Source organism: Diabrotica undecimpunctata, chromosome 3 (assembly GCF_040954645.1).
Source record: "Diabrotica undecimpunctata isolate CICGRU chromosome 3, icDiaUnde3, whole genome shotgun sequence".
Lineage (NCBI taxonomy): Eukaryota > Metazoa > Arthropoda > Insecta > Coleoptera > Chrysomelidae > Diabrotica > Diabrotica undecimpunctata.
In genome coordinates, this window is record NC_092805.1 from 149,679,851 (window position 1) to 149,703,433 (window position 23,583).

General features: G+C 30.7%; 2 protein-coding genes across 6 annotated transcripts in view; one reads left to right on the forward strand and one right to left on the reverse strand.

Moving 5' to 3' along the window:
• Positions 1-56: 56 nt before the first annotated feature.
• Positions 57-17,733, reverse strand: LOC140437542 (uncharacterized). Of its 2 annotated transcripts, XM_072527121.1 has the most exons (10): positions 17,401-17,733; positions 17,236-17,315; positions 17,002-17,142; positions 13,686-13,862; positions 12,243-12,425; positions 11,385-11,650; positions 10,042-10,730; positions 8,783-8,959; positions 8,057-8,233; positions 57-6,087 (listed from the first exon to the last, which is right to left on the reverse strand). In XM_072527121.1, the coding sequence occupies exons 1-10, from the start codon at positions 17,549-17,551 to the stop codon at positions 5,633-5,635; spliced, it is 2,496 nt and encodes an 831-aa protein (XP_072383222.1). In that variant the 5' UTR covers positions 17,552-17,733; the 3' UTR covers positions 57-5,632. The 2 variants fall into 2 exon arrangements, with proteins under 2 accessions (XP_072383222.1, XP_072383223.1); XM_072527122.1 differs by lacking the exon at positions 8,057-8,233.
• Positions 17,734-19,189: 1,456 nt separating this feature from the next.
• Positions 19,190-23,583, forward strand: part of LOC140437544 (ubiquitin carboxyl-terminal hydrolase 2-like) — a 59,272-nt gene continuing 54,878 nt past the window's right edge. For 3 of the 4 annotated variants that reach the window (XM_072527124.1, XM_072527127.1, XM_072527128.1), the window contains exon 1: positions 19,190-19,330. The gene's annotated coding sequence lies outside the window, so the exon portion shown is untranslated. Of the gene's footprint in view, positions 19,331-19,649; positions 19,933-23,583 lie in introns of those variants that run through there. The other variant, XM_072527125.1, reaches the window with a different exon arrangement.

A 23,583-nucleotide genomic window follows, 5' to 3' on the forward strand; every position in this document is an offset into this window, starting at 1 on the left:
GGTTAGTTTTATTATATTTTATTAATAGTAACACGGAGTTTCCTCTTTTATTATTAATTAAGTTTATAAAATAAAAACTCTTATTTTATCTCTTACATATCGTAGGTCTCAATAATTAATTATTTGCACAATTTTTAATGTGACAGCCGTTCACTATTTGGCTAGATATGCGTTTATCGAAGAATAATTTAACCAATTTAAAAAGAAAATCATCGGCAACGTTCAAAAACTTAATAACCGATTAAATCAACAAATTTTTCTAATGGAAAATTACAAAAAAGTGGCTATTAATTAAAAGAATCTCCGACTGTTATAGATATAAAGTATAAAATTGAAAGAAAAGGTTTGACAGCCTTAAAAATTAAATAACTTATTTACAAATAGTTCAGTCGGTTGGTTGATTGGTTGTACTGAGTCGGATCTTATGATTTTTGTGGATATGTCTCTGGAAAGTTGTTTATAATGATAATTTGAATATGCTCCTGCTGGAAACATTTTTGAAATTTGCTTATGGTAAATCGGAGAACTCTTTACAGTCGCTGAAGATTTGATACGTAAAATTCGGCAACCAAAGATATACACATATGTCCAAAAGTTTGGAATATTGGAATATTTCATCTTTTTATTGATTTTTATATATAAAATCATCTGAATAGTTAAACATCATTTTGTTTCAATGATCAACAATACTGAATAAATCTCAAAACCAGATAAACGATATGCAAAAAAAATATTTATTTTCTTGGAGTGAAAAACTTACAATGTACAACTTACATTTAAAAATAAATTAGTATAGAAAAAAATAATTTTTAATAAAACTAATAATAAGTATTTCCTCCATTGGCCTGTATGCAAGCCTGTAGGCGATTTGGCATGCTGCCGATTAACTGGTTGAGCTGGGCTTGCGGAATTCTCTTCCATTCTTCACGAGCAGCATCTTTAAGTTCTCAAAGTGTAATAGGGGGATTGTTTCGCTTCTTGATGCGTGTTTTGAGAATGTCCCAAGCATGTTCAATAATGTTCATGTCGGGGGAATTCGAGGGCCACTGTAATGTAGATATTCCTTCTTCTTCAAGAAAATTTTGTACTGCTGATGTTCGATGAGGAGGTGCGTTGTCATGCATAAACACAAATTCATCACCTACTGCCCCTCGGAATAGACGTACGACAGTATTTAAAACTTCCTTGATGTATACAGCACCAGTGACTCTTCTCTCCAGAACCAGCAGTGACGTCCGTGTACCACTCATAATACCACCCCAAACCATAATACTGCCACCTTCAAATGGGACACGCGGTTTAGCTGTTTCTAGCGGGGCTTGTCATCCTGGGGCCCTCCAAACCAGTGTTCTTCGCGAATCAGATACCAAGTCAATTTTTGACTCATCAGAGAACATCACGTTATTCCAGTTAGGATCATGATGCGCCATTTCTCTAGCCCATTGCAACCTTGCTATTTTGTGTTGGTAGGTTAGTTTAGGAACACGTAGCGGTCTTCTACGATACAAATTTACCGCATTTAGTCTGCGTGTTATTGTTTGTCGTGAAATATTCAGTCCTTCAAGCCTAGAAATTTCTCTGGATATACCACTTGTAGATGCCAGACGATTTCTACGAGCTATAAATGTTATTTGCCGGTCTTGTGCTGCTGTTGTACATCGATTTCTACCACTTCTGAGACGATCCTTGACTTCATTTTTATCTTGGAATTTTTATTTTTATTTTCGATACGTCACTCTGAGTAGCATCAGCAATATTCACGATATGACTTTGACTAAAGTCCTGTTGTAACAAAGCAATTATTCTGGATCTGTCAAAATGAGATATCACGTTTCTAGACATTTTTAAACGGCTCAATTAAAATTTAAACAAAGACGGAAATAATGTGTAAATACGCTAATCAGTTGAATGTGACTAAAATCATACAAAAACGATTCAAATTTTTTATCATTTTCATTTAAAACCCCTCTAGAATGAATATCAACAACAGTTTTAAAACCACCATAGGCGTAGATATATTATTTCTACATATTCCAAACTTTTGGACATGTGTGTATATTGTAAAAATGTGCTTTTTAAATAAAATTTGTAATTATTGTAATAAACGTCTTACAAAATAAATATTGTGCGGTATTTGCAACCTAAAATTTTTACCATGAAAGTTACTCAAGAAGAGTTTGTGTTATTGTGGTTAAGTTGGTCAAATATCCAGCATGAAAGTGGGGTTATGGATAAACAAAGTAAATCCAAGCATTCTAAAGAAATTTCTAGTAGCGAGATTTTTAGCATGTTCCGGTAACTCAAAACCGGTTTTATGTCTGACAAATTTGGTGAAAATCTAATGAAAAACACACAACAAAGTAAGTTTAGAAGAACGCATAAACGCAATAGAAAAAGTGAAATATCACGTTGAATTGAAATTTCAGGTGATACTATTAGTGACCCATACCACTGAAAATTAGTTTAACCGAAATCACAATTTTTGCAATATAAATTATTACTATCAATACACAATGGATTGTGTGAAGAAATATGTTTGAAAAGGAAATGTTAAAGTATATATCAAGAAAAAAGATGATCTTCCTATTTATTTATCCAGTAAAGATTCACTTTGATTTTAATGCGTACTGCTCAACTTTAAGAAAATTTCTGGCAAATATAATCGAAGGAACTTCTCTATTCTCATTGTAAATGCACAATCAATAGCTAACATGGTGGCAAGTGTAGAAATTTTGCTGAACTATGTCAAGCCTGATACCCTGGTTATAGTGGAAACATGGCTTCAATCTTATGAGGAGCAGATTTTAAATGAGAGCACAAAACCAATAATTTAAGGGAGCAGTTAATGATGTTGAAACAGAAACAAACCACTTGGCAGGCATTGGAAAATATTGTGTGTGTGGAGAGAGAGAGAGAGAGAGAGAGAGAGAGAGAGAGAGAGAGACAAAGAATCTTTTTGCCACAGAAAATTGTTGTAAGGATGTTTAAACTTTTATCTTAGAATCGTTTATAAACTTAATAAGAATATTATATATAAATTTGTCAGAATATGATAATAGATTGCTGATGCTCAGTGGTAGGTTAATGTTGAGATCGATTAAACCTAAGTATAGGCTTCAAGTCTGTTCCCTATGATTAAGACAATCGACAAATAAGTGGTTCTCCAATAGATTTATTATTACACGGAGAGAAGGGAGTTTCATATATTCCAATCCTATGCAGATGCTCTGGAAAGAGGTTATGGTTAAGTTTTAGCCGGGTTATCAACGAGGAATTTACTTTATTATAGTTAAAATTAAAATGGGAATATTTTTTGGTAAGCATTGATGAATACAAAAGTAACGGTTTCTTGAAGTCTTCTGAACCTCTTTATATTTTGACATCTATCTATTGTATTAAACGATGTATATATTATTAGACTTTTGTTGGCTAACATTTGCCTACGTATGTGTAAAGGTGGTTCTTGGGCTTCTGCTAGAACTGCTTGGTTTGGTGAAGAGATAATTTTTCCTAGACAATTTTTTATTGATTTAAATTGTATTCTGTCTAGAGTTAATAGATTTGTTTTGCATGTTGAACCGTAAAGAATACAATCATAATCCAAAATGGATCGTATGTAGGGTCTATAAAACATTAATTCCACTCAAGCACTTTTGTTTTACATACTTTATATGGCTAGATCACGAGAGTTTTTTATCTAGGTTATCTATCTGGCATTTGCCTGTGACTTTTTGTCTACGTCTACTGAAATATACAATCGAAGATTTTTCTTGTGATATACTAAAACCCATTTGTTTTACCCACTTATCTATGTTACTAAAGTAAGTTTTAGACTCGACAAACAATCTTTATAGGATTTATGGCTGGTACGCTGGTATGTATTTGTCATGCATCAAACCATGTAGATCTGCAGTATAAACATTAAATAATAAAGGACTTAGAATTGAGCCTTGTAGGAGACCGTTAAATAATATTCTTGGACCGTGTAATACATTTCTATGGTCCCGTAAGTATATTTTTCTGTTCACATACAAATTTATTATATCTACATATAATCTTTTATTAATACCACACGCCACCATTTTTGAATATAATATATCCAAATAAACCACGTCATATGCAACCTTTAAATCTAGAAACAATTTGGTACCTCGATCTCTACGAAATCCATACTGTGAGTGGGGAAAAACTGAACTACTTGCAATAAAATGTTCTAATCTAAATTTTATTAGCTTTTCAAAGGATTTTGTCACACGTGATAATAAAGAAATGGGTCTAAAAGATGATGGAAGTTCTGGGTAAGTTAAATTTGGGTAAAGGGCATATGATAATATTTTTTAAAATAGCAATATTCTTATTTCAACCACCAACTATTTGTAAGAGAACGTCTTTGGCATTTGGAAAATATTAAACCAATACTTTGAACCACCGAAAATAACAGAAAAAAACCATGGATGACCGATAATATATTACAGAATATGGACAGAAGACAAAAACGAAATACATGGTTATAAGAAAAATTAGGATAACATCGGGACAATTATTAATTAACCAAAAACTGGTATCACAAATCAATGACTTACTATTTAGGTGCGAATTTAAACCAACAGTGAGCGAGGACACTCGAAGGAAATTAAAATAAGGATCAAGAAGGCTAGATCAGCTTTTATCAAAATGAAAAAATCTTCAAGTCTCGACATTTGGAAATACAAGTTCGTTTACTCAAATGCTACGTAGTCTCGATTCTTCTATATGAAATGGAGTCATGGACCTTAACTGAAGCGTCACTTAAGAGACCCAAGCATTTGAAATGTGGGACTGTAGACGCATGTTGAGATAGAACAAAGTCATGACCATAAAACGTCGCAAACTGAAATACTTCTGTCATATAATGCGTAATGAACAACGATACGACCTACTTCGGACCACACTTCAAGGTAAGGTGCATGGAAAAAGAGGTCCAGGAAGAAGAGAATATCCTGGTTGGATAGCTACGAAAATGGTTTAACTTGACCACTACCGGACTTTTTAGGGCAGTAAAAGACTCAAAAAAGTACTTAATTCTATTATGACCACAAAACATAAAGACAACACTAAGATAACTCAACTTCAACAGGATATTGGAATCCAATTAAATAATTGCTTTACTATAAGGTAATAATATATAATAATAAATAATATAGGTCCAAACTTAACTCAACGCTGCCCACAGTAACCTTCACTGGCTACACAGTGTCAATAATTTCCAGTTTAAACCCACAACAGCTAAGGAAATAAATTATATAACCAAAATTGTGAGGACTGGTAAAAGTCGTGAAAGAGATAAAACACCCACACACATTCTAAAAGAATTCAGTCCAGATCATTTCAAATTATTAGTGTTCGTATTAATCTTGCAATAAGTTATTTCCAGCCATTTTACTTACGTCCATTTTTGTCGTAAATATATTTTCAGTGGAATACAGGATTAAAGGTTAAAAATTAGAGGACTTTAACGTTGATTTTTCTTTTTTTTTCATCTGAGGCATATTCTAGTTATAAACAACAGCCCGGAGATATTTCTATAAAAATCAAAGGTCCGGCTCACTAGTTGCAACCGTAAACAGATTCTGACTGGACTAAAACTCCCTTTCTAGAAAATATTTAGTTGCTTTTTATAGAAAGGATTAATGGGAGTGGAATTAGCCGTAGGTTTTAACAGCGGTTTGGAAGGTTTCCTAGAAGCATCATAAGGTATAGCGGGAGAGCTTTTTACATTTGCAATATGTTCATACACTTCTTGTGATTTGTTCAGGTTAGTATTAATTTTTACTTTTTTAGCACTGCCCGTTTTTGCGAACGGATTACTGACTAATCGAGAATCTAAACTTAACCTAGATTTTCCCCTAATTTTCTCTAACGTGGTGTTAATGAGTTCGTGCACGGTTTGATCCTTAAATTTCTTCTGCTTCTTCAGTTTGCCGACGTACTTTTTCGAAGGAATGCATATTTCGTATTCGCCCTCTTGTAATGGTTCGTCCCATTCGGTTTTCGGAAAAAGTTCCTTTTTTTCTGGAGTTGATTCGAAGAGTCTCACTGGAGTCAATCCTGCGGGAATATAGGAATGGGGCGGTACATTAAAAAAGTTTATAAAACCCACATGAAATAATAAAGGCATTCAAGTAATAATGCAATAATTCTTCAGATATATTATACATATGTTATGAATTAAAGTAGTGCAGATTAAGAAATCAGTACAGATTATTTTTGTAATAGTTATATTAAGCCTTGATAACTGAAGTTTTTTTTACTAAATCTGAGTTTTCGGGTTCATTTTAATCTGTTATAAAAGACATAAGATATTTATTATACTAATGCTCATTAAATAAAACTACTATGTCAACCTCGCCGTCCAGAGCATCGTGATATAATAAGAAAACGTATGCAGACAAAAAATCACAAATAAGGAAAACTACATTTTTGTCCTAAGCTATTACCACAGAATAAATAACAATCAGAATGCCCACTCTCAGATGCCGCCTTTAAAGTTTGTCAGCACGCGATCGCCATATTTTAAACGGAAACATAGACTCAAATTGAGAAATTTGTGACAAGCTACGACAGAACCGTAATTTAAATTTTTAGAGATTAATAATTTAGTACATTTGAAATAATTTAATCTATTCTTCAACTAAAAGTACGAATAAAATAGTGCATATTATGTCTATAGTTGTCGTAAATAAATTAAACCGGGTTAATTTTTCTATGCACACCAGATAAAATGTCACTGAACAGCACTGGTTCCGTTTAAAACATGGCTGATTCTCCGCCTGCGCGGAAGAGATGCGCGTACTTATTTTTTAAGCAGAGTGGGCATTCTGATTGAGGTATTTGTACGGCTAATAGATGCTACTTTGGGCTTAATCTCCTTTTGAAATCTACAGTTATATCAAGAAATACAAAAGTAAAACTCTACAAAACAATAATACGCCCAGTCCTAACATATGGTTCAGAAACCTGGACTTTAACAAAAAGCAATGAAAACATGTTAGCATGTTTTGAAAGAAAAATACTAAGGCGAATCTATGGAGCGGTAAATGAAAATGGTGTCTGGAGAAGACGATACAACTTCGAACTCTATAGAATATACCAGGAACCAGATATCGTAAAACACATTAAGATAGGACGGCTGAGGTGGGTAGGCAATGTAATGCGGATGGAGCAAACCGACCCAGCTAGAAAAACGCTCCTTGATAGACCTATTGGTCAAAGAAGAAGAGGAAGACCCAGAACAAGATTCCTAAATAACATAGATCAAGATATGAGAAATATGGAAATACGTGCTTGGCGGAGGAAGGCGATGGATAGGGACGACTGGAAAAAAATTTTTGGGGAGGCTAGGACCCACACAGGGTTGTAAAGCCAAAATGATAATGATGGTGTACATTCTGATTGTTTAATGTTCTGTGCTACTACTAACAGCGCGCGTTGTATCTGTGTGTGTCTGTCTATCTACCTGTGCGTATGTTCTGTCTGTCTGCCTGTCTGTGTATATGTCTGTATTTCTGTCCTGTCTGTTTGTGTGTCTTGTCCTGTCTGTTTGTCTCTCTTGTCCTGTCTGTCTGTCGTGTCCTGTCATGTCTGACTTGTCCTGTTTGTCTTTTCCTGTCTGTTTGTGGGTGTGGTGTGTGTGTATTTTTTTGTTTTCTGAAATAGTGATTTCTGTACTTTGTAATTTTTGTTTTGCATTTTTAATCTGGTTAATTTTAATTTCTTATCCTAATACTACTAAGTTTGTATTTTTATTACTTATGAGATAACATCAATTAATTCAATGCAATTAGCATTGAATATGGAGACAAGAATACTTAGATATTAGAAAACGAATTATGAGTCAAGTGACGTAATTGGGAACATATAAAAATATATCAAAGAACGTAACCCTTTCACGATCGGTGTTTGTATAAATCCGAAAACTCAAATTTGTTCGTTTTACCATGGTCTACAAAATTTAAATTGTCAACATATCGATTTGATAAAAACTAACATACTTAATAAAAAAAAATTGAAAACTAACCCAATTTTGATGATTCTATTATTCCTTGTTCCGGCTCTGTAGCGATGGATCCGGGCGATTTTTTAGGACTAAATTTTTCTTCGCGTGATATATTGATACTTAGTCCGTTCTTTTTGACATTTTTTGGTGAATTAGAAACTGCCAAAATTTCTGGTTTTACGGGTGACTGCCGTTTTCCTTTAAAAGACGAATTTATTATAAAACCTATCTGTTCAACTGAGTAGATTTTAATAGAAAAAGCACACACGAGTTTAACATACTCCCTTTATGAGTTTTGTATAGTCCGGATAGTGTAGAACGTTGGATTATTTATTTAGTTTGGTTAAAGAATAGAGTAAAAGAGTAAATCAGTATAAAACACTCTAAATCGATTGAAGGATAATATATTTAATAAATAGATTCAAAAGAAAAATTTTTAAACTCCGATATTTAAGTGGATAATACCATTACAATAACAAACTAATAGAAAACAAAGTTTAGCCTTATACTCTGTATAAATCTAAGAATAAACTAAACTTAAAAAAAAATATATTCTAGAAAAAAACAATCTTTATACATAATTCCTGTTACAGATATTGCGGTTCTAGATATATACAATTTATTTATTACTTTATGCCTTTTCCATTTCTAATGGAATCTATATAAATTTATTATTGCTAAACCAATTTATTCCGATTAAAAACATTAACATATGTATTTAGTAATGAAAAAAAATTCAAAACTAACCGGATTTTGATGCTTCTACTATCCCTTGTTGTTGCTCTTTAGGACTGGACGCTGGTGACTTTTTAGGACCATTTTTTTCTTTAGCTAAGTTATTAATGTGCAACTGATCCTTTTTAACATGTTTTGCTGAAGTAGAAACTGGCACACCTACTGATTTTCCTGATGACTGCTGTGCTCCTTTAAATAAAAAGTTCCTTTAGATCTATAATATATCTATATCTATCTACATATCTATATACAGTATACTCCCTCTATAACGAACACGGTTATTACGAGGTTTCGCTTATAACGACGTACATTAGATGTCCCGTGAAATTTCTATTAAACTATAGCCCTCTATAGCGAGGAAAATTTGGTTATAACGAGAGAAAATAAGATCGAAAAACGTGTTTTTTTACGTTTTTGGCACGGCCGTAGCTATAAATAAATACCCTTTTTAACTGCCGCCCGCAATAAACTTCTTCGGAAATTTACAATTTATGATTCACAAGTGTCATTGTAAGGGGTTGACCATTCGCACCTAATAATAAGAAGCTCCTAATAGACAAGATGTGGAAAGTGCTTTAAACGTTGTAAGAAACTTTATCCAAATACAAAACGCAGATGAAGAAGCATACAACTGTTTCACATCTTTAGATAATATGATAGATAGAATGTCAGACAGGGAAAAGTGAATGGATGACCCTTCCCATATTCTATGCCACTGGCGGAATTACTATTTTATCGCAATTTCTCGATTCTCCAATACTTTTTATGTAAATAACATACACTTTATTAGTAACGGTAAAGTCGATATATGAAGTTAAGTCGATATATATCTCTTTCAAGATATTAAGTTAAAAATGAAGCGGCATAGTAGATTTCGTTATAATCGCTATTAACAAAAACACAATGTTATTTATCGAAATTTCTTGAAATTCTTGATTGGTGGTGTATTGGATACATCGTTTAGGCCATGATAGTGATGAAAAATCACCCCAAAAACTTTCCTATAAAAATGAAAAGACCTTCAATGTAATTAAAATTATTCTGAAAAGATGGCATCTCTTGGGGTAAAATGTTCCAGAAGTAAACTGAGCCTCAGTTCGGATTTCTGGATGGGGACTGTTGGGAGAACACCATCACAGGTTAGAAAAATTAGCATAGGGTCTTGGAATCTTGAAAGTCGTACAGGTAAGAGTGTGGAATTATCAGATACACGATTAAAAGAAGAAGAGTACAAATTGACAGACTATTAAAAAGCTAGTATGTTTACTTACCAGGTTTTAAAGAGCTTTCAACTTCGTACACTACCCAAGTACCAGAACTTCTCTCAATTATACATTCTATATTAGAACCCAATTTTCCATTCAATTTCTTGTTTAATTTATTATTTTTCTTATTTTTCAGCTTATCCTTTGCTTTGACTATACTACTAGAACTAAGTTGTTTATTTTCAATTACATCTAATGATTTTTTATTTTTCTTTGTTTTAGGAACTGCTGTTGAAATTGATATAATTTCGGATTTATTTTTTTCCGACTTTGATTTATTCTCTTTACTATTGTGACTTTTATTCTCAACAACTTTTTTCGAAGTATTTTCATTCCCTGTTCTATTGTTCTTTGTAGATTCTTGTAAATGTTTTTCTTTATTTTTCTTCTTTAATTTCTTCGCAACTGGATTTTCCCCATTTGCGAGCTCTTGATTTTTTCCAGGTTTGGTTTTGTTCTTTTCAGGTTTGATACTTTCTTTTTGTTGATTTTCTAACTTTATCCGTTTCTTTTCGACACCATGTTTTTCATTATTTTCTTTATCACGTTTTCGCTTCCTATCTTTTCCTAATAGTTTCTGTTCAAATTTAATTAGTTTATTAGCAGATTTTCGAATGTTTATGGCTTCATTTTTATCTTTCACGTCTATTTTATGAATTCCAAGTGGATACACTCCGTTTGATAGTTTGTTGAATCTAAAAAATGTTTGTTATTTAGCATATTCTGACAAAAAATCAACATCACTCAACTGACAAAATAATTAAGTAATAAGCGCCTGATAACTTTTAAGTCAGTTGTAGATAATGACACACTGGTTTCTAGAATTATAAGACATAGCTTGGAATTATTTAGGACTATATGGCAATGGTCTAAGTTTTTTCCGGACTGCGGTTGATTGTGGATTATGCATACTGTGTAGTTTGTGGTGCGTAAATATACACCAATGACAGATTGATTAAGGTTGAAATGTCAGTTGATAGTTCAGATTTCTTTCCTAGGTGGCGCTAGGAGTTATCGTCCAGGACAAACTTGTGACGTATCGTCCTAGCCTTTTATTAGAATAGATTAGTTGCTTAAAATAACTTCCCAAAAATTTAAAAGAGCATTTGCAAAATAGATAAAAGATAATCTAATTTGTGTGAATTAAATTAAAACGACAGCGTCATTTAGTATGTACTATATGTCTGTGTTAAAAATGTTTCATTAACAATGTTGATAGTACTCATAATAAATTTATGGTTATTCATGGAGAAAATAATTGAAGATGAAGGTAGATGAACAAACTGACAATTTTCTGTAATTCTTTATTCTAGTTTTAGCATTCAAATTTATTTTTTATTACTACTTACTGTTGAATCAATGCCGATATTGCTTGTCTCGAATTCGTTGAACTCTTTTTGTCAAATTTGCATTCCGATAATGCGTTTGCCACATCTTTAGCGCGAAATCGAAGCTGAGGAATTTCAACATCTACTCGTCCAGCTCTTGGGTCCATAGGTTTTACTTTTCTATTTTTTGTCTTCTCTTTAACTTCATCATCTCCGGAACTTTCATCCTCGTCATCTTCGTCTACTTTAACTTTTTGCATTGAATTAATACTACCCGGAAAACCTTGCTGGAATATTAAAATTACGTTAAAATATACATAGCAATGAATTTATCAAGTACTGGTTAAAATGTCATCTCTTAAAACATTATGTATTAATATATAGACGAAATCAAAATGAAGGGGGGGAGAAAGGAAATGAAGAACTACGTGATGCAAGCCAGCAACAGAAAACTTTTAGAAAATCAAAAATGAATGTAATGTATTCAACACGCTAATAATGTAACACTATTCATGTTAAATGTTCAATACAATTCATTGCTTTTCCAGATTCAAATCGTTATGATTGAATTTACCTTGCAGATGTTTAGAGTGCAAGTGGCTTAAGTCAATCTAGCCAATTTTTTGTATTATATATGAAAGTTGTAGAATTCATATTTCTAGTTTAGATTTACCACATAAACATAAACATTTTTCAATTATTTGTATTTCAAAGACATGCCTTAAATTTACTTATGTCACTTTCATTTTCACCGGTTCAATTATGGAGTATTACTTAAACATTGCTCTCAATAGACTGATACATCTATAATTTTTGTAATTGTTGTGCTTTCGAAATTAATGAATGCATAGCATTTATTAACGCTATAAAAAATGTTACCTGTTTCCAAGCCTCATATTTTTCTTGATAGTCCATACCGACATCCGACTGTCTCATCAAATAATTAAAAATGAATTTTTTTATATATCCTATTTCTCTTCCATCGTCAGATTTTACCAAACGTTGAATGAACGGTTGTAAAAAGGTAACAACACTTTTGGATTGGATTTTTCCTTCTGATACCTAAACAAAAGAAACTTATACAAGCATACTATATAATTTATAAAGTATAAAACCAATGATTACTACCAAAAAAGAACAAACATCAAAATTATCACATTTATCACAGAAAACATCACAAATGTAATGATTGTCATATAGTTGAGCAATATTAAAATATTCAAGATTAGCATTTTAAAAGTTATTTCACTTTTTTTTGTACATATTGATTGTTTTATATTGTACCCATAAATTACTGTACACACAATATTTTCTGACTAAGGCTATTGCAAAAAAATCTTTAGAATAAATAAATTAATTAATTTTTAAACTAATTGATGCATCAATTTATGATTTTAAGGGTTTGTTAAGTATCACAAAACCAAGCTTTGGATGCAGTATTAAAGGTTCAGGATTTTATAAGACATAAATAATTAACAATCTTGACTTATTTTGTAGTTTTCAGATCAATAAATTAATACTACAACTTTTAGAATACCTACATAATTTTGTTTTCTAATGAAGGTTTTTTAAATGTTTTAAAAGACAAAATTTTGGAATTTTATTTCAAATACTTACCTTTTTAATGATAGATAAAAATTCAAATAAAATTTCATTTTTTACACTTAATTTTTAATAAGTAAAAAACTTGCTAGGTAACTAGATTATTTAAAAATCCCAAGAAAAACTTCGATATTGATAAAAAATATTGGGGAAAATTAGATCAGAATGCGACAGTAATTTGTTTTTTATACAGTTTTTTAATGCATTAAAAGCCTTTTGTTAAATGTATTGCTCGAAATAAACCACAATTTTCCAGATAGAAAGCTATGTTTTAAGTATAATTTTTACAATATATTAAAAAGATAAGATAATCTATAATTATGATTGCTGAGACTATTTAATGAGATTTAATAATAGAGGAAAATTACTAATACACTAAAGAGTGATGATAAAACACTATAAAAATGTTAAGAAGCTTGTGTTTTACAGCACATCTTTAAATAAATGCCAGTGAGTGCCCAAATTTGTTACAGTTAGAATTTATAAAACATATTTGGTCTAGTAGTGTTCAAAAAATTGGAAGTTGAATCATGAAAATCTAACACATAAAATACAGAATGTCCTAGTGTTTAGAAATGAAAGTCTTTTAGATTGTAATGGGAAGAAAGAATATTGTACTAATCTCATATTTATTATTATTCTTATTCATATTAAATAGCATAGCTACAGTGCTTCTGGTAGATACTATTTTTAACACCAGAACACAGTTAGTATTCTTACCTTGGCCAACTCCTCTAAAAATATTTCATTAAAATGCATAAAAAGACCTACTGGAGTTTTAATTTCTTTGTTTAATACAGTTTCTGAGATCGCTTCATTAAAACTTTTAATGTTGTTTTCTACAAAAGAATATTTCTTGAGCACTTGAAAAGCTTCTCTTAATAACCTTCTTATAAGCTGCAAAAGTCAATGTTTCATTATTATATAAATTATATATTGGTAGGTTATTAACAAAATATTGATAAAACAAAAATAACAATTAACAATAATAAGCATGAACCCCTATACTTAATACAAAAAAGGAGATATTCTCTTTCTCATAAAATGAATTCCCTTCACCTTCAGAAACATCTTGTTTAACACCAAGTCTTCTTTGGTCTGCATGTGGTACCAGATAATTTATTTTTCAGTTTCACTGAAATCTTTGTGTCATCAAATGTACCACATAGTTTCTTTCATCTCCTTCCCTCTTGCCTAACTCTATTACAGGATTTTCATCAATTTATTATACCAATCACGGAGATATAAAACAATTACTTTATACATATCGTCGCCTTAAAGTGTTAACCTGTTAAGTCCACATTTTAGGCAAAATGAGTTATTACCATCTTCATAATAGTATTAATTTAGTCTATCGATTAGTTAAACATTCTTGTCCCATTTTTATCTAAAACCTAAAATATTGTATGATGTGAATACCAGCTAACTCCGATTGCTCTGATTTTCCCGTGTAAATACAGCTAAGTCCTTGACAGCCATGTATTTGCATAGTAAAACGTACACGCTTTGCACCGGTGTTAGTTTTCCTACTGTTTATAATTATTTGAGCGATTTGAACGAATGTGAAGGGGGTCTTGGTTCTGAAGAATTTGCCAGTATTTGGATGTATTTAATAGAACAGGAGAATTTTACCCAGTGTCCCTCATTGTGTTAGAAAGGACTGATGAAAGAAGCACCATTATAATGTATTTAGATGGTTGTGGGTACTAAAATAGAAACGCTGTTATGGCCAATGTTCTGTTGAATCTAGCAATTACTCATAATGTAATAATAAAGCAAAAATATCTTGAACCTGGCCATACGCAGATGGAAGTTGATTCGGTTCATGCAACCATCGAACAAAAACTCAAAGATAAAGTCATTAACCTACCAGCGGATTACGTACCTATCTGTCTAAAAACAAAAAAAAAGCCCTACCAAGTAAAATATTTAACACATGATTTTTTCAAAAATCTTGATTTAATTCAGCGCTATAAAACAATTAGACCAGAAAGAGGTAAAGGTGATTTAAAAGTTACAGATATTCGTGCTTTGAGGTATACCAGAAGGTGAAATTTTTTGTAAAGCCAGCTTTGATGATCAATAGAAACCAATTCCTCGACGTAAGAACAACAAAATTAATTCACATTCTTGGGACCAATTGAAGTGACTATACCTAGACGTAAAATAACCGCCAAAAACTATGAAGACCTTCAGGCAATCAAGAAGACATTGTCGGTAGACTACCACAAATTTTATGAAGATCTTCCCTATGAATAGCGTTATTATATCCTTTTTGGGCTTAGAATAAAGTTTCGTTGCGTATAGAATACGCGTGTTTGATTGCATTAAACTGTCAAGTCCATTATTAGCGCAATTTGAAAAACTGGTAACCAGCTATCTCCCAAAAAATACTAAAAACGAAAATTATCAGTATAATTTTTTATAATTTCAATGACACAACAATTATTATACTAATTTTAAGCAATATTTTATTGTTTGCCATTCATTTTTATAAAAAGAAATGGTGCGAAATCGTTTTTTGCCTCTCCTGTAAAATTGGGTAAAATGGATTTAGCAGATTAACACTTTAAGGCGACGATATGTCACACTTTTCACAACTCTTATCTTATTCTTCACACTTATCAGAACTCCTCACTTATTTATTGACTGACGCAGAACCTGTCAAGATAGTATTTCTTGCATTGTATGTTACTCTAAACTAACTTGTTCCTGTTTGCCTTAAGATTTCTAAACTTCTCTAAGAATGTTATCTGATCCAACATTTTTGCATATCTTTATTTTTGTAACATTTAATCAAATTCTGTAGTGCTTCAGCAATTCTCTAATTTGTTATTTTTTCACCATGGCTATTATTATTATCTGTTGATGTTACTAGTTTTTTGCCAAACTCTATATTTAATAAACTAACAAAGTATTTATTATAGTACATTTTACATAAATTCTACATGCTACATTTTACATTCATCATGTATATTTGTATACACTTCTGCTTAGTTTTTGATATAATAATTTTGCTTCTTTTTTTCTCTTTTGCCAATTTTGAAATTTTGAACCAGTACATGTGAAAAATTGCCCAGTACATGTTTGTACTGAAAGCACTTCCTTTTTTACCTACGAAAAATTTGATATTTTGGTTTCGTTTTACATTTTACTTCAATTTCTTTAATTTTAGATTGAATTGTAGATACAACAATAAGATGGGTTATTAATTTTACACAACTGTTCATATTTATCAGTAATATCTAATTCTAATAATTGTAATTTGGTTTTGCCAGTTATTAAATAAATGCATAAATAGATTCTTATAATCTGTTTTATTATTACAACATTATTCTTCATGTGGTTGCTATTACTACTTATCTCTGGCATATTGAGATTTCAGGAAAGAAATACAACATCCTACTGGCCTAAATAAGTAGGAAATTTGATATGCTTGGATATACATTCAGTACTAAAAACCACACAGCAATTTGCAGGAATGACAGCCAACCCGCCAGTACAGGTTTACTGTCCCCAAAGTAACAGACAGGGTACCTAAAGAAGAATGGCACATATCAAATATTTACACATTACATATTGGTAGAGCTGGGGTTCTTTTTTCAGCAACTAATGAAACACAAACTTTTTAGAGATACATCTCTGTTCACTGAAAATCATGAAAGCTGATTGCACAGAGTGTGCCTGGTTGGAAGTGTGAGCTAAATTCATTCCTCGAGTCATTCCAGGTTTTGGCAGCTTTCCATGGCTTTTAAGAGCCTTATCTCCTGCATTAAGGTTGTTTCCTGCTAATATTCGAGCTAATTTTACATGTCATGCGATTATACTTTTAGGTCTTGTTGTATATCAGGTTTCATAATTATTTGTGTTTATTTTTTTATTTTTAATGTGTATCTCAAAACTTTGGATCTCAATACCTTAGGCAATTAGAGTTGAGTATCAACATTTACACAAAATGTTACAGTATAATAATGTGGTCTATTAGATATAATAAAACAAAAATTGTATACCTGTGCAGGTTAACTTAATAACTTACCATAAGAAATTTATCTAATCTCAACTGATCTATTCCAGTCCATTCTTGGCTAACTATAAAGAGTCCAGCCTTAAAGAATAAGAGAGATGTAGAAAAATCAGCAAAATGGACTAACTTTGATATTCTCTCTGCACACTCTTCCTATAACAAAATAAAAACCGTATTATGTACATTAAATTAATACTATTCAAATGTATACTCTTATTTTCTATTTATATGCATTAGTAAACCAACCTGAACCAATGGTTTGTCCGACATCCACATGCAGTAAAATAGTCCTTTCCAAATTCTTTGAAAATCTTCCTCCGTGAAGGCTAAAATCAAAACAGTTACAAATCTTGCATAACATATAATAATTGTAACATCAAAGGGCAAATAAGAAAAATGTGGTCTACTAACGCATTGTATCTGCTCTTTTTTGAAGAAGTTTACCGAGGCTTTTAAGAGCCTTATCCCTAGCCTTCGGGTCATTTCCTGCTAATATTCGAGCTAATTCTACCTCTCGTGCGATTAAAAATACTTTTGGGTCTTGTTTTCTGTCAGGTTTCATAATTTTTGTGTTCAACTTTTAACTTCTACCTAAACCATGTATATTGTTAAATTAGTTGTTTGTTCGTTAGGCTATGTCGTACGTTCTTTTGAGAGATGTTTTGACAGATTTACAAACGTTCATATGATATTTGATCACATTAAGTTGATCGGATCAAAATTGATTGGATGAGTTTTGTATAACGAACGACTAAATTATACTTCTATAAAGGTTATGTTTCCACATTTTCTTCTTTTTTCGGAGCTTTAAGGATATTTTCTTAATTATTTTCAATTTGTTAAAATTTGATTCACTGAATTTTAAATAAATTTAAAAATGGAAGTATAAAGTCAAAACTTCTATAGGCAGGAATGGGAAAAATTCAGACATTTTTAAATAAAAAAAGTAAACTTGGGCTCAATATGATATCAGGTAAAGAAATGAAAGTTGCGTACATTTGGCGCAAAGCACTGAAAATTTGATTACAAAATGAATACCTTTTTTATTTATTTATTTACCTGCTTGGTTTTCTATAAATAATTAAGTTGCATTACTAACAAATTTGAGTAACTAAATTATTAACCATTTAAAAAAATAGTTACAATTATAATTTAAGTTATCTTAAAATAAACCGAATTAAATAAATATTAATACTGAAAATAAGACATCATAAAAATAGAACTATATATTTTAAGATTCAGTGGAATTAAATATTTTTCTCAATGAAAAAGATATTGTCCAAGCCCATCTATAAAAGTTATCACTTCTATTGGTGCTCACATGTTCACATTTTGTATAAAATATTAGTTTACTTATTGTTAAATCCTATTATAATGTAATAATCTTTAATAAAAATTAACACATATGATTTAACCTTTGGATTTAAATGTTAGTCTTTAGTATTATATTTTCTATTCATTTTTAAAATGATATACTGATTAAGAGAAAAGCTGCGTTTTCCGCAGCTTATGCTGAGGAAAATATTCCCAATTATTATTGAGAAAAAATTGTGATAAGTATATGCATCTTTAAAATTTTTGTAATTATTTGATATATGCTCTATAAATACATGCTTGAAGTACTAAGCTTATTTTTGATTAGAAATATAAAATATATATAGACCTAACTACATATTATTACACTTTGAAATACGGTCACATAAGTTCCTTATATTTATAAAGAATGAGAGTGAGGAAAATTTAAATATTATATTTTACTTTTATGTGACCCTTATTTACAATATAACACGATTCATTTATAAAGTTAAAAATACAGAATAGATTCTAATCAAATTCCTAATAAAAGAGTTATGGATATTTATGACATTACTTTTTAAATAAAGACGTTATTATTTGATACATAATATAATTCCTCACAGTAATAGATATTGAACTGAAAAAATCCACACAGGTGTGTTTTATTCTAATAATTATTTAAACAAAAAATTCAATTTTAAATTTTTAATACAATCTCAATTATATCTATTGTAGAACGGAAGTCAACAAATCTACACAATTAATGAAGTTATATAATTAGACGATTTTACCTAAAGTTTATATAATTCCTAAATTTTTCAAGGTTCTTTGCATGATTTAAAAATTATGGCCCATTTTTGTGTAAAATTTTCTCAAGGTCACGCACATGATGAGTAATGTAAATATGACGTCACGGTCATTCCAAAATGGCTGAATGTTAGTATTCGAGGTTGTAGCAAGTTGTAGGATGGCATTTTTTATACTTTTTTAATAAGAATCTAAATTAAAATACTACCGTCTGGTAACAAACAAAAATTAAGAGCAGGTGAGTCACATTGATTTGTTTTCTATTAAGTGACAGTTGTCGATAATTTGTCGCAAAATTATATCAATCAAAAATTAATTGGGAGTCTATTTTTAATTTTATCCAATAAATAGTTAAGTAGGAAGTTTATTTTTTATGTGTATGATCACATTATTCTATCTAGCAACCAAAAATAACAATTGCACATAAAAAATAAGTCTGCTTCTAGACTGCTTTCTAAAAATAACACAAACTTTTCTCTTTTTACTCTGTGACATATTTCAGAAAATAAGCTATTTTTACTCTGTAGACTGTGTATTCTTCCAATAAAATTCACGTTTTTATTCCTAACAATAATATTGAATTTCACTTATGATTTAACAGCTCAAACTTTATTTTGAGACACCCTACAAGGTATATTCTTGGTCTACAGTTAATTTCTGCCTGCAATACTAACAATAGATTCTTGTTAAGTTTTGATTAATTGGTGCAACAAATAGAATAATCCTTAGAAGAAGATCAAAGTGAATAGTAATTTTTGCCTATTTGTTATGAATAGTGAGTGGTTTCTGTGACAAATTAAAAATCGGCCTCATATTTTTGGGATATCAATTTGTTGAATGGTAAGTTTTTTCAGATTTGAATTAATTTATAACCTGACACTTGGAAAGGCAAAATGAATTAAGAAAGCCAAGTAAAAGAAGATAAAATAGTTAATAATTTATTGATAATAAATAATATATAAAATCTATCCAAACCATTCTGGTTACTTGTCCAGTCAAATATTTTGAAATGGAAGAAGAAATTATAACATACAACATTTGTAACTATCTTTTAGTGACTTTTTTTTAAATTCAGGTTTATAGATTTTATTTCTCCCAATTTCATTACCTTTAATATATAGGTATGGAAAACAATTTTCAGACTATTGACATTAAGATGCAACAAACTGAGAAAAAATATTATATAGACTTGTATGTCTGAGAGAATAACATGTAACTGCTTGTCTGTGTAGACCCACTAGAAGCTAAAACACTATGGGCAGTCTTGTCTGTACATTGTTGCTGAAAGAAAGTTTATTTTTTAGACAGTATGGGGAAATATTTCAATGATGTGATTACAAGATTTAAAAGCCGGTTCATATCTTAGATTAAATTAACAATTTCTTAAATCTCAATTCATAAAAAATAACATAATAAATTTTTAACGGCATAAATTAAACCATTTTTTGACATAATTCATCTAAATTTCTGACACATTCATGCTCATGTCATTAAATTTGTTGTTTCACATAGCCCCATACGAAAAAGTCCAAAGGTGCAAGATCAGGAGAGCGAGGTAGCATTTTGATGGTACCTTTTGTACTAATAATTCTATCTGGAAACTTAATGTTTAAAAAAGTTAACACCTCCCGTGCATTGTGAGCTGGACAGCCATCTTGCTGGCAACCAAATTTTATCCATATTAATAGGTAATGCTTGAACTTCTGGAATTATGTGATTTTTCAGGAAATCTAGGTATTTACAACAACACAAAGTGTCTGCAATAAAAAAAGGGCCAATTGTGTTGTCACCTAAAATACCAGCCCAGACGTTGACTTTTTGATGGTATTGTGTTTTGTAAGGAACACTTATGTGCCTATTTTCTGTAGAGTATCTTACATTAACAGATGGATTGTGATAGTCAGTTAAAGAAAACGAAGACTCATCTGTAAACAAGATTTTTTTCATGAAATCTTTGTCACAATTAGTGTGTTCCGTCCATCCACAAAACACCATCCATAGTTCATAATCAGCAGGGAAAATTTCCTGAATTTTTTGCAATTTGTAGCTAGGGTACTCAAAATCAGAAATTTGATCAAGAACGAGCAATCAAGAGCAGTATTTTTGACAATGATTAAATGTCTGAGTAACCAAAGACTTAATCTGCAAATCCGATATCAGATGGTAAAATGTTATATCTGCTTCTTTATGGTGCTGAATCTTGACTGTTAATGTTGACTTGTTAATGTTAATGTTGACGAAATAGTTTTGCATAGAATGGGAAGAGACAGAGAAATTTTGACCACCATTAAAAGGAGAAAGACAGCATATTTGGGGCACATACTTAGAATTAAGAAGTATGGGTTGTTGCAGCTGATTATGAAGGATAAAATTAAAGGAAAAAGAGGTCCTTGTAGACGACAAATATCCTGGCTGAAAAACATTTGTGACTGGATGGGGTTGAACACAGACGCTTTAAAAAAAAGCAGCAGATAGAGACGAATTTGCAATGGTTATAGCCAACCTTCATTAGTGGAGTCGGCATTCGAAGAAAAAGAAGGTCCTTTTTTTTAATATTTCATGTAAGGAAAATTGATTTCAGCTAGACTACATACTGCAGTTTCACGCTGATTAATTACATGAGCTGGTTGATTATGATCTTCATCGCTATTCATTTTCTACAATTCTTGACACAACCAGTTTTTTCAAATTTAGAAATAATGTAAATTGTAGGTTTTGTTAGTAAAGGGTCTTCAAATGAAAACGAAAACCTACCGATTATATCTTCGGTACTACTTCCAGAATAATGCCATTTAATAATTTGAATTTCATGTTCAGTGGTTACGGTTACAATTTTCCTAATTTGAAATATCAATTTCTTTATTCTGTTTTTTTTTGCGAATAAATCCAGACTTCTGAATGAATCCAGAATAATTCAAAACTGAATGTCACTTTAACAAAATTAGAATTCAATCTAAAAATCTGTCTGGGTGTTAAAAACAAGCTCGTATGTCAGTACCTATTTTCTTACTATATTCTGTCTCTGTTACCAGAACAACCTCATACTATTCCTTTGGCACTAATTATGTGTGCTATATGCAGTTTTCAGATTGCCACAACTGTATAATGAGAGATTATAATGATATGAGTAAATGTGATGAACCCTCTTATTCTTTAATCTTAAAATATATTTAAGTAGTTTTTGGGTTGTCTTAAATACTTCATAGTATATGAACTAAAATACTTAAACCTAATTTCATAATTATTCTTAACCCTATCACCTTCAAAGTTTTCTATTCTCATGTTTAAATTTTTTATTGCTATCATAACTAATAGATAAAGCAATTAAGGGGTCCTCTCTACTAAAAAAAGAGATAATTATGATAATGATGATTTATTTCTATTCAGAACTAATTGATTAGTTTATGGGAAAATTCATTTGATGTTAATTTCTCTTTTATTAGTTATTAAATTTAAATTATTTATGTTGGTCTTTAGTTTAAAATACATACAATAGTTTGAACTTTTTTGTAATGACTCACAGAAAAACATACATAGATATGACACCTATTAGATGGGATGACACATATCAAATATTCAAAATAATTATTAAATAATTTTTAAAATATTCATATGCATGTCCATTCAAATCACTAAAAATGTACACAAATATCCTTGTGACATACTGTATTGCAGTCAGTTTGTGTATAGATTTAATGAGAAAATGATACATTTTTTTTGTTTTTGCGTTCTTTTTTACATAGTTTTAACTCTTCATTTGATCCAACAATGTTTAAGTGGCGTTGTGCCAATTTAAAAGTGATTTCGAAAAGGTGTTCATCCATTTCTTTGTAGCTATTAACTACCACATACTTTACCAAGGCGGCATATAAGAGAATGTATAGTTGGGGAATTAATCCTCTTTTAAATACTATCAAACTTACTACTTTTTTGAGGAGCTACGAATTTTAATAGACATATCGATGGTTAAAAGTCAAAACCTCATAAGTCAAAATTTTAAATTTTTTAGGAGAGCAAAAAAACTTCGATGTTTAGTACATATTATTTGTTTCTTAGTAATTATTTAGTTATTACTTGACAATATATAGTTTTCATGAATCTAGAGTTTTACCAGAACATTTGGAACAATATTTTCAATCTAAACCCTCATAAATCCAAACAAGGCCAATTTTTGGCCTATGAGGTTTCAACATTTAAACATTGATATATTATAGGTCTTGCCTTATTATGCATTAAGAAAAAATCAAGATTTTTATCATATACAACAGGCACCACATATTCTTTTAGGATGTTATCAACATAAGTTTGAGCATCTAAACTGATTTTTGTCCAAACCGTTGTAGATACTCCAACAAATACATTGACTTCTGGAGTATCATATATTCGAGAGTTATATCGACCAAATGAAAAATCTGTAAAAAAGAAATTGTAGGAAATCGCATTTACAGTAATTTCAGTCCTTACTCTTTTTAGTCGAAAAGTTGAAAATGA

Coding starts and splice junctions, on each gene's coding strand:
- LOC140437542 (XM_072527121.1), bottom strand. CDS start 17,551: ATGAAACCTGACAGAAAACAAGACCCAAAAGTATTTTTAATCGCACGA. Junction 17,143..17,235: donor CGGACAAACCATTGGTTCAG/GTTGGTTTACTA, acceptor ATTTTGTTATAG/GAAGAGTGTGCAGAGAGAAT. Junction 8,960..10,041: donor TGAAAGCTCTTTAAAACCTG/GTAAGTAAACAT, acceptor TTTTATTTAAAG/GAGCACAGCAGTCATCAGGA.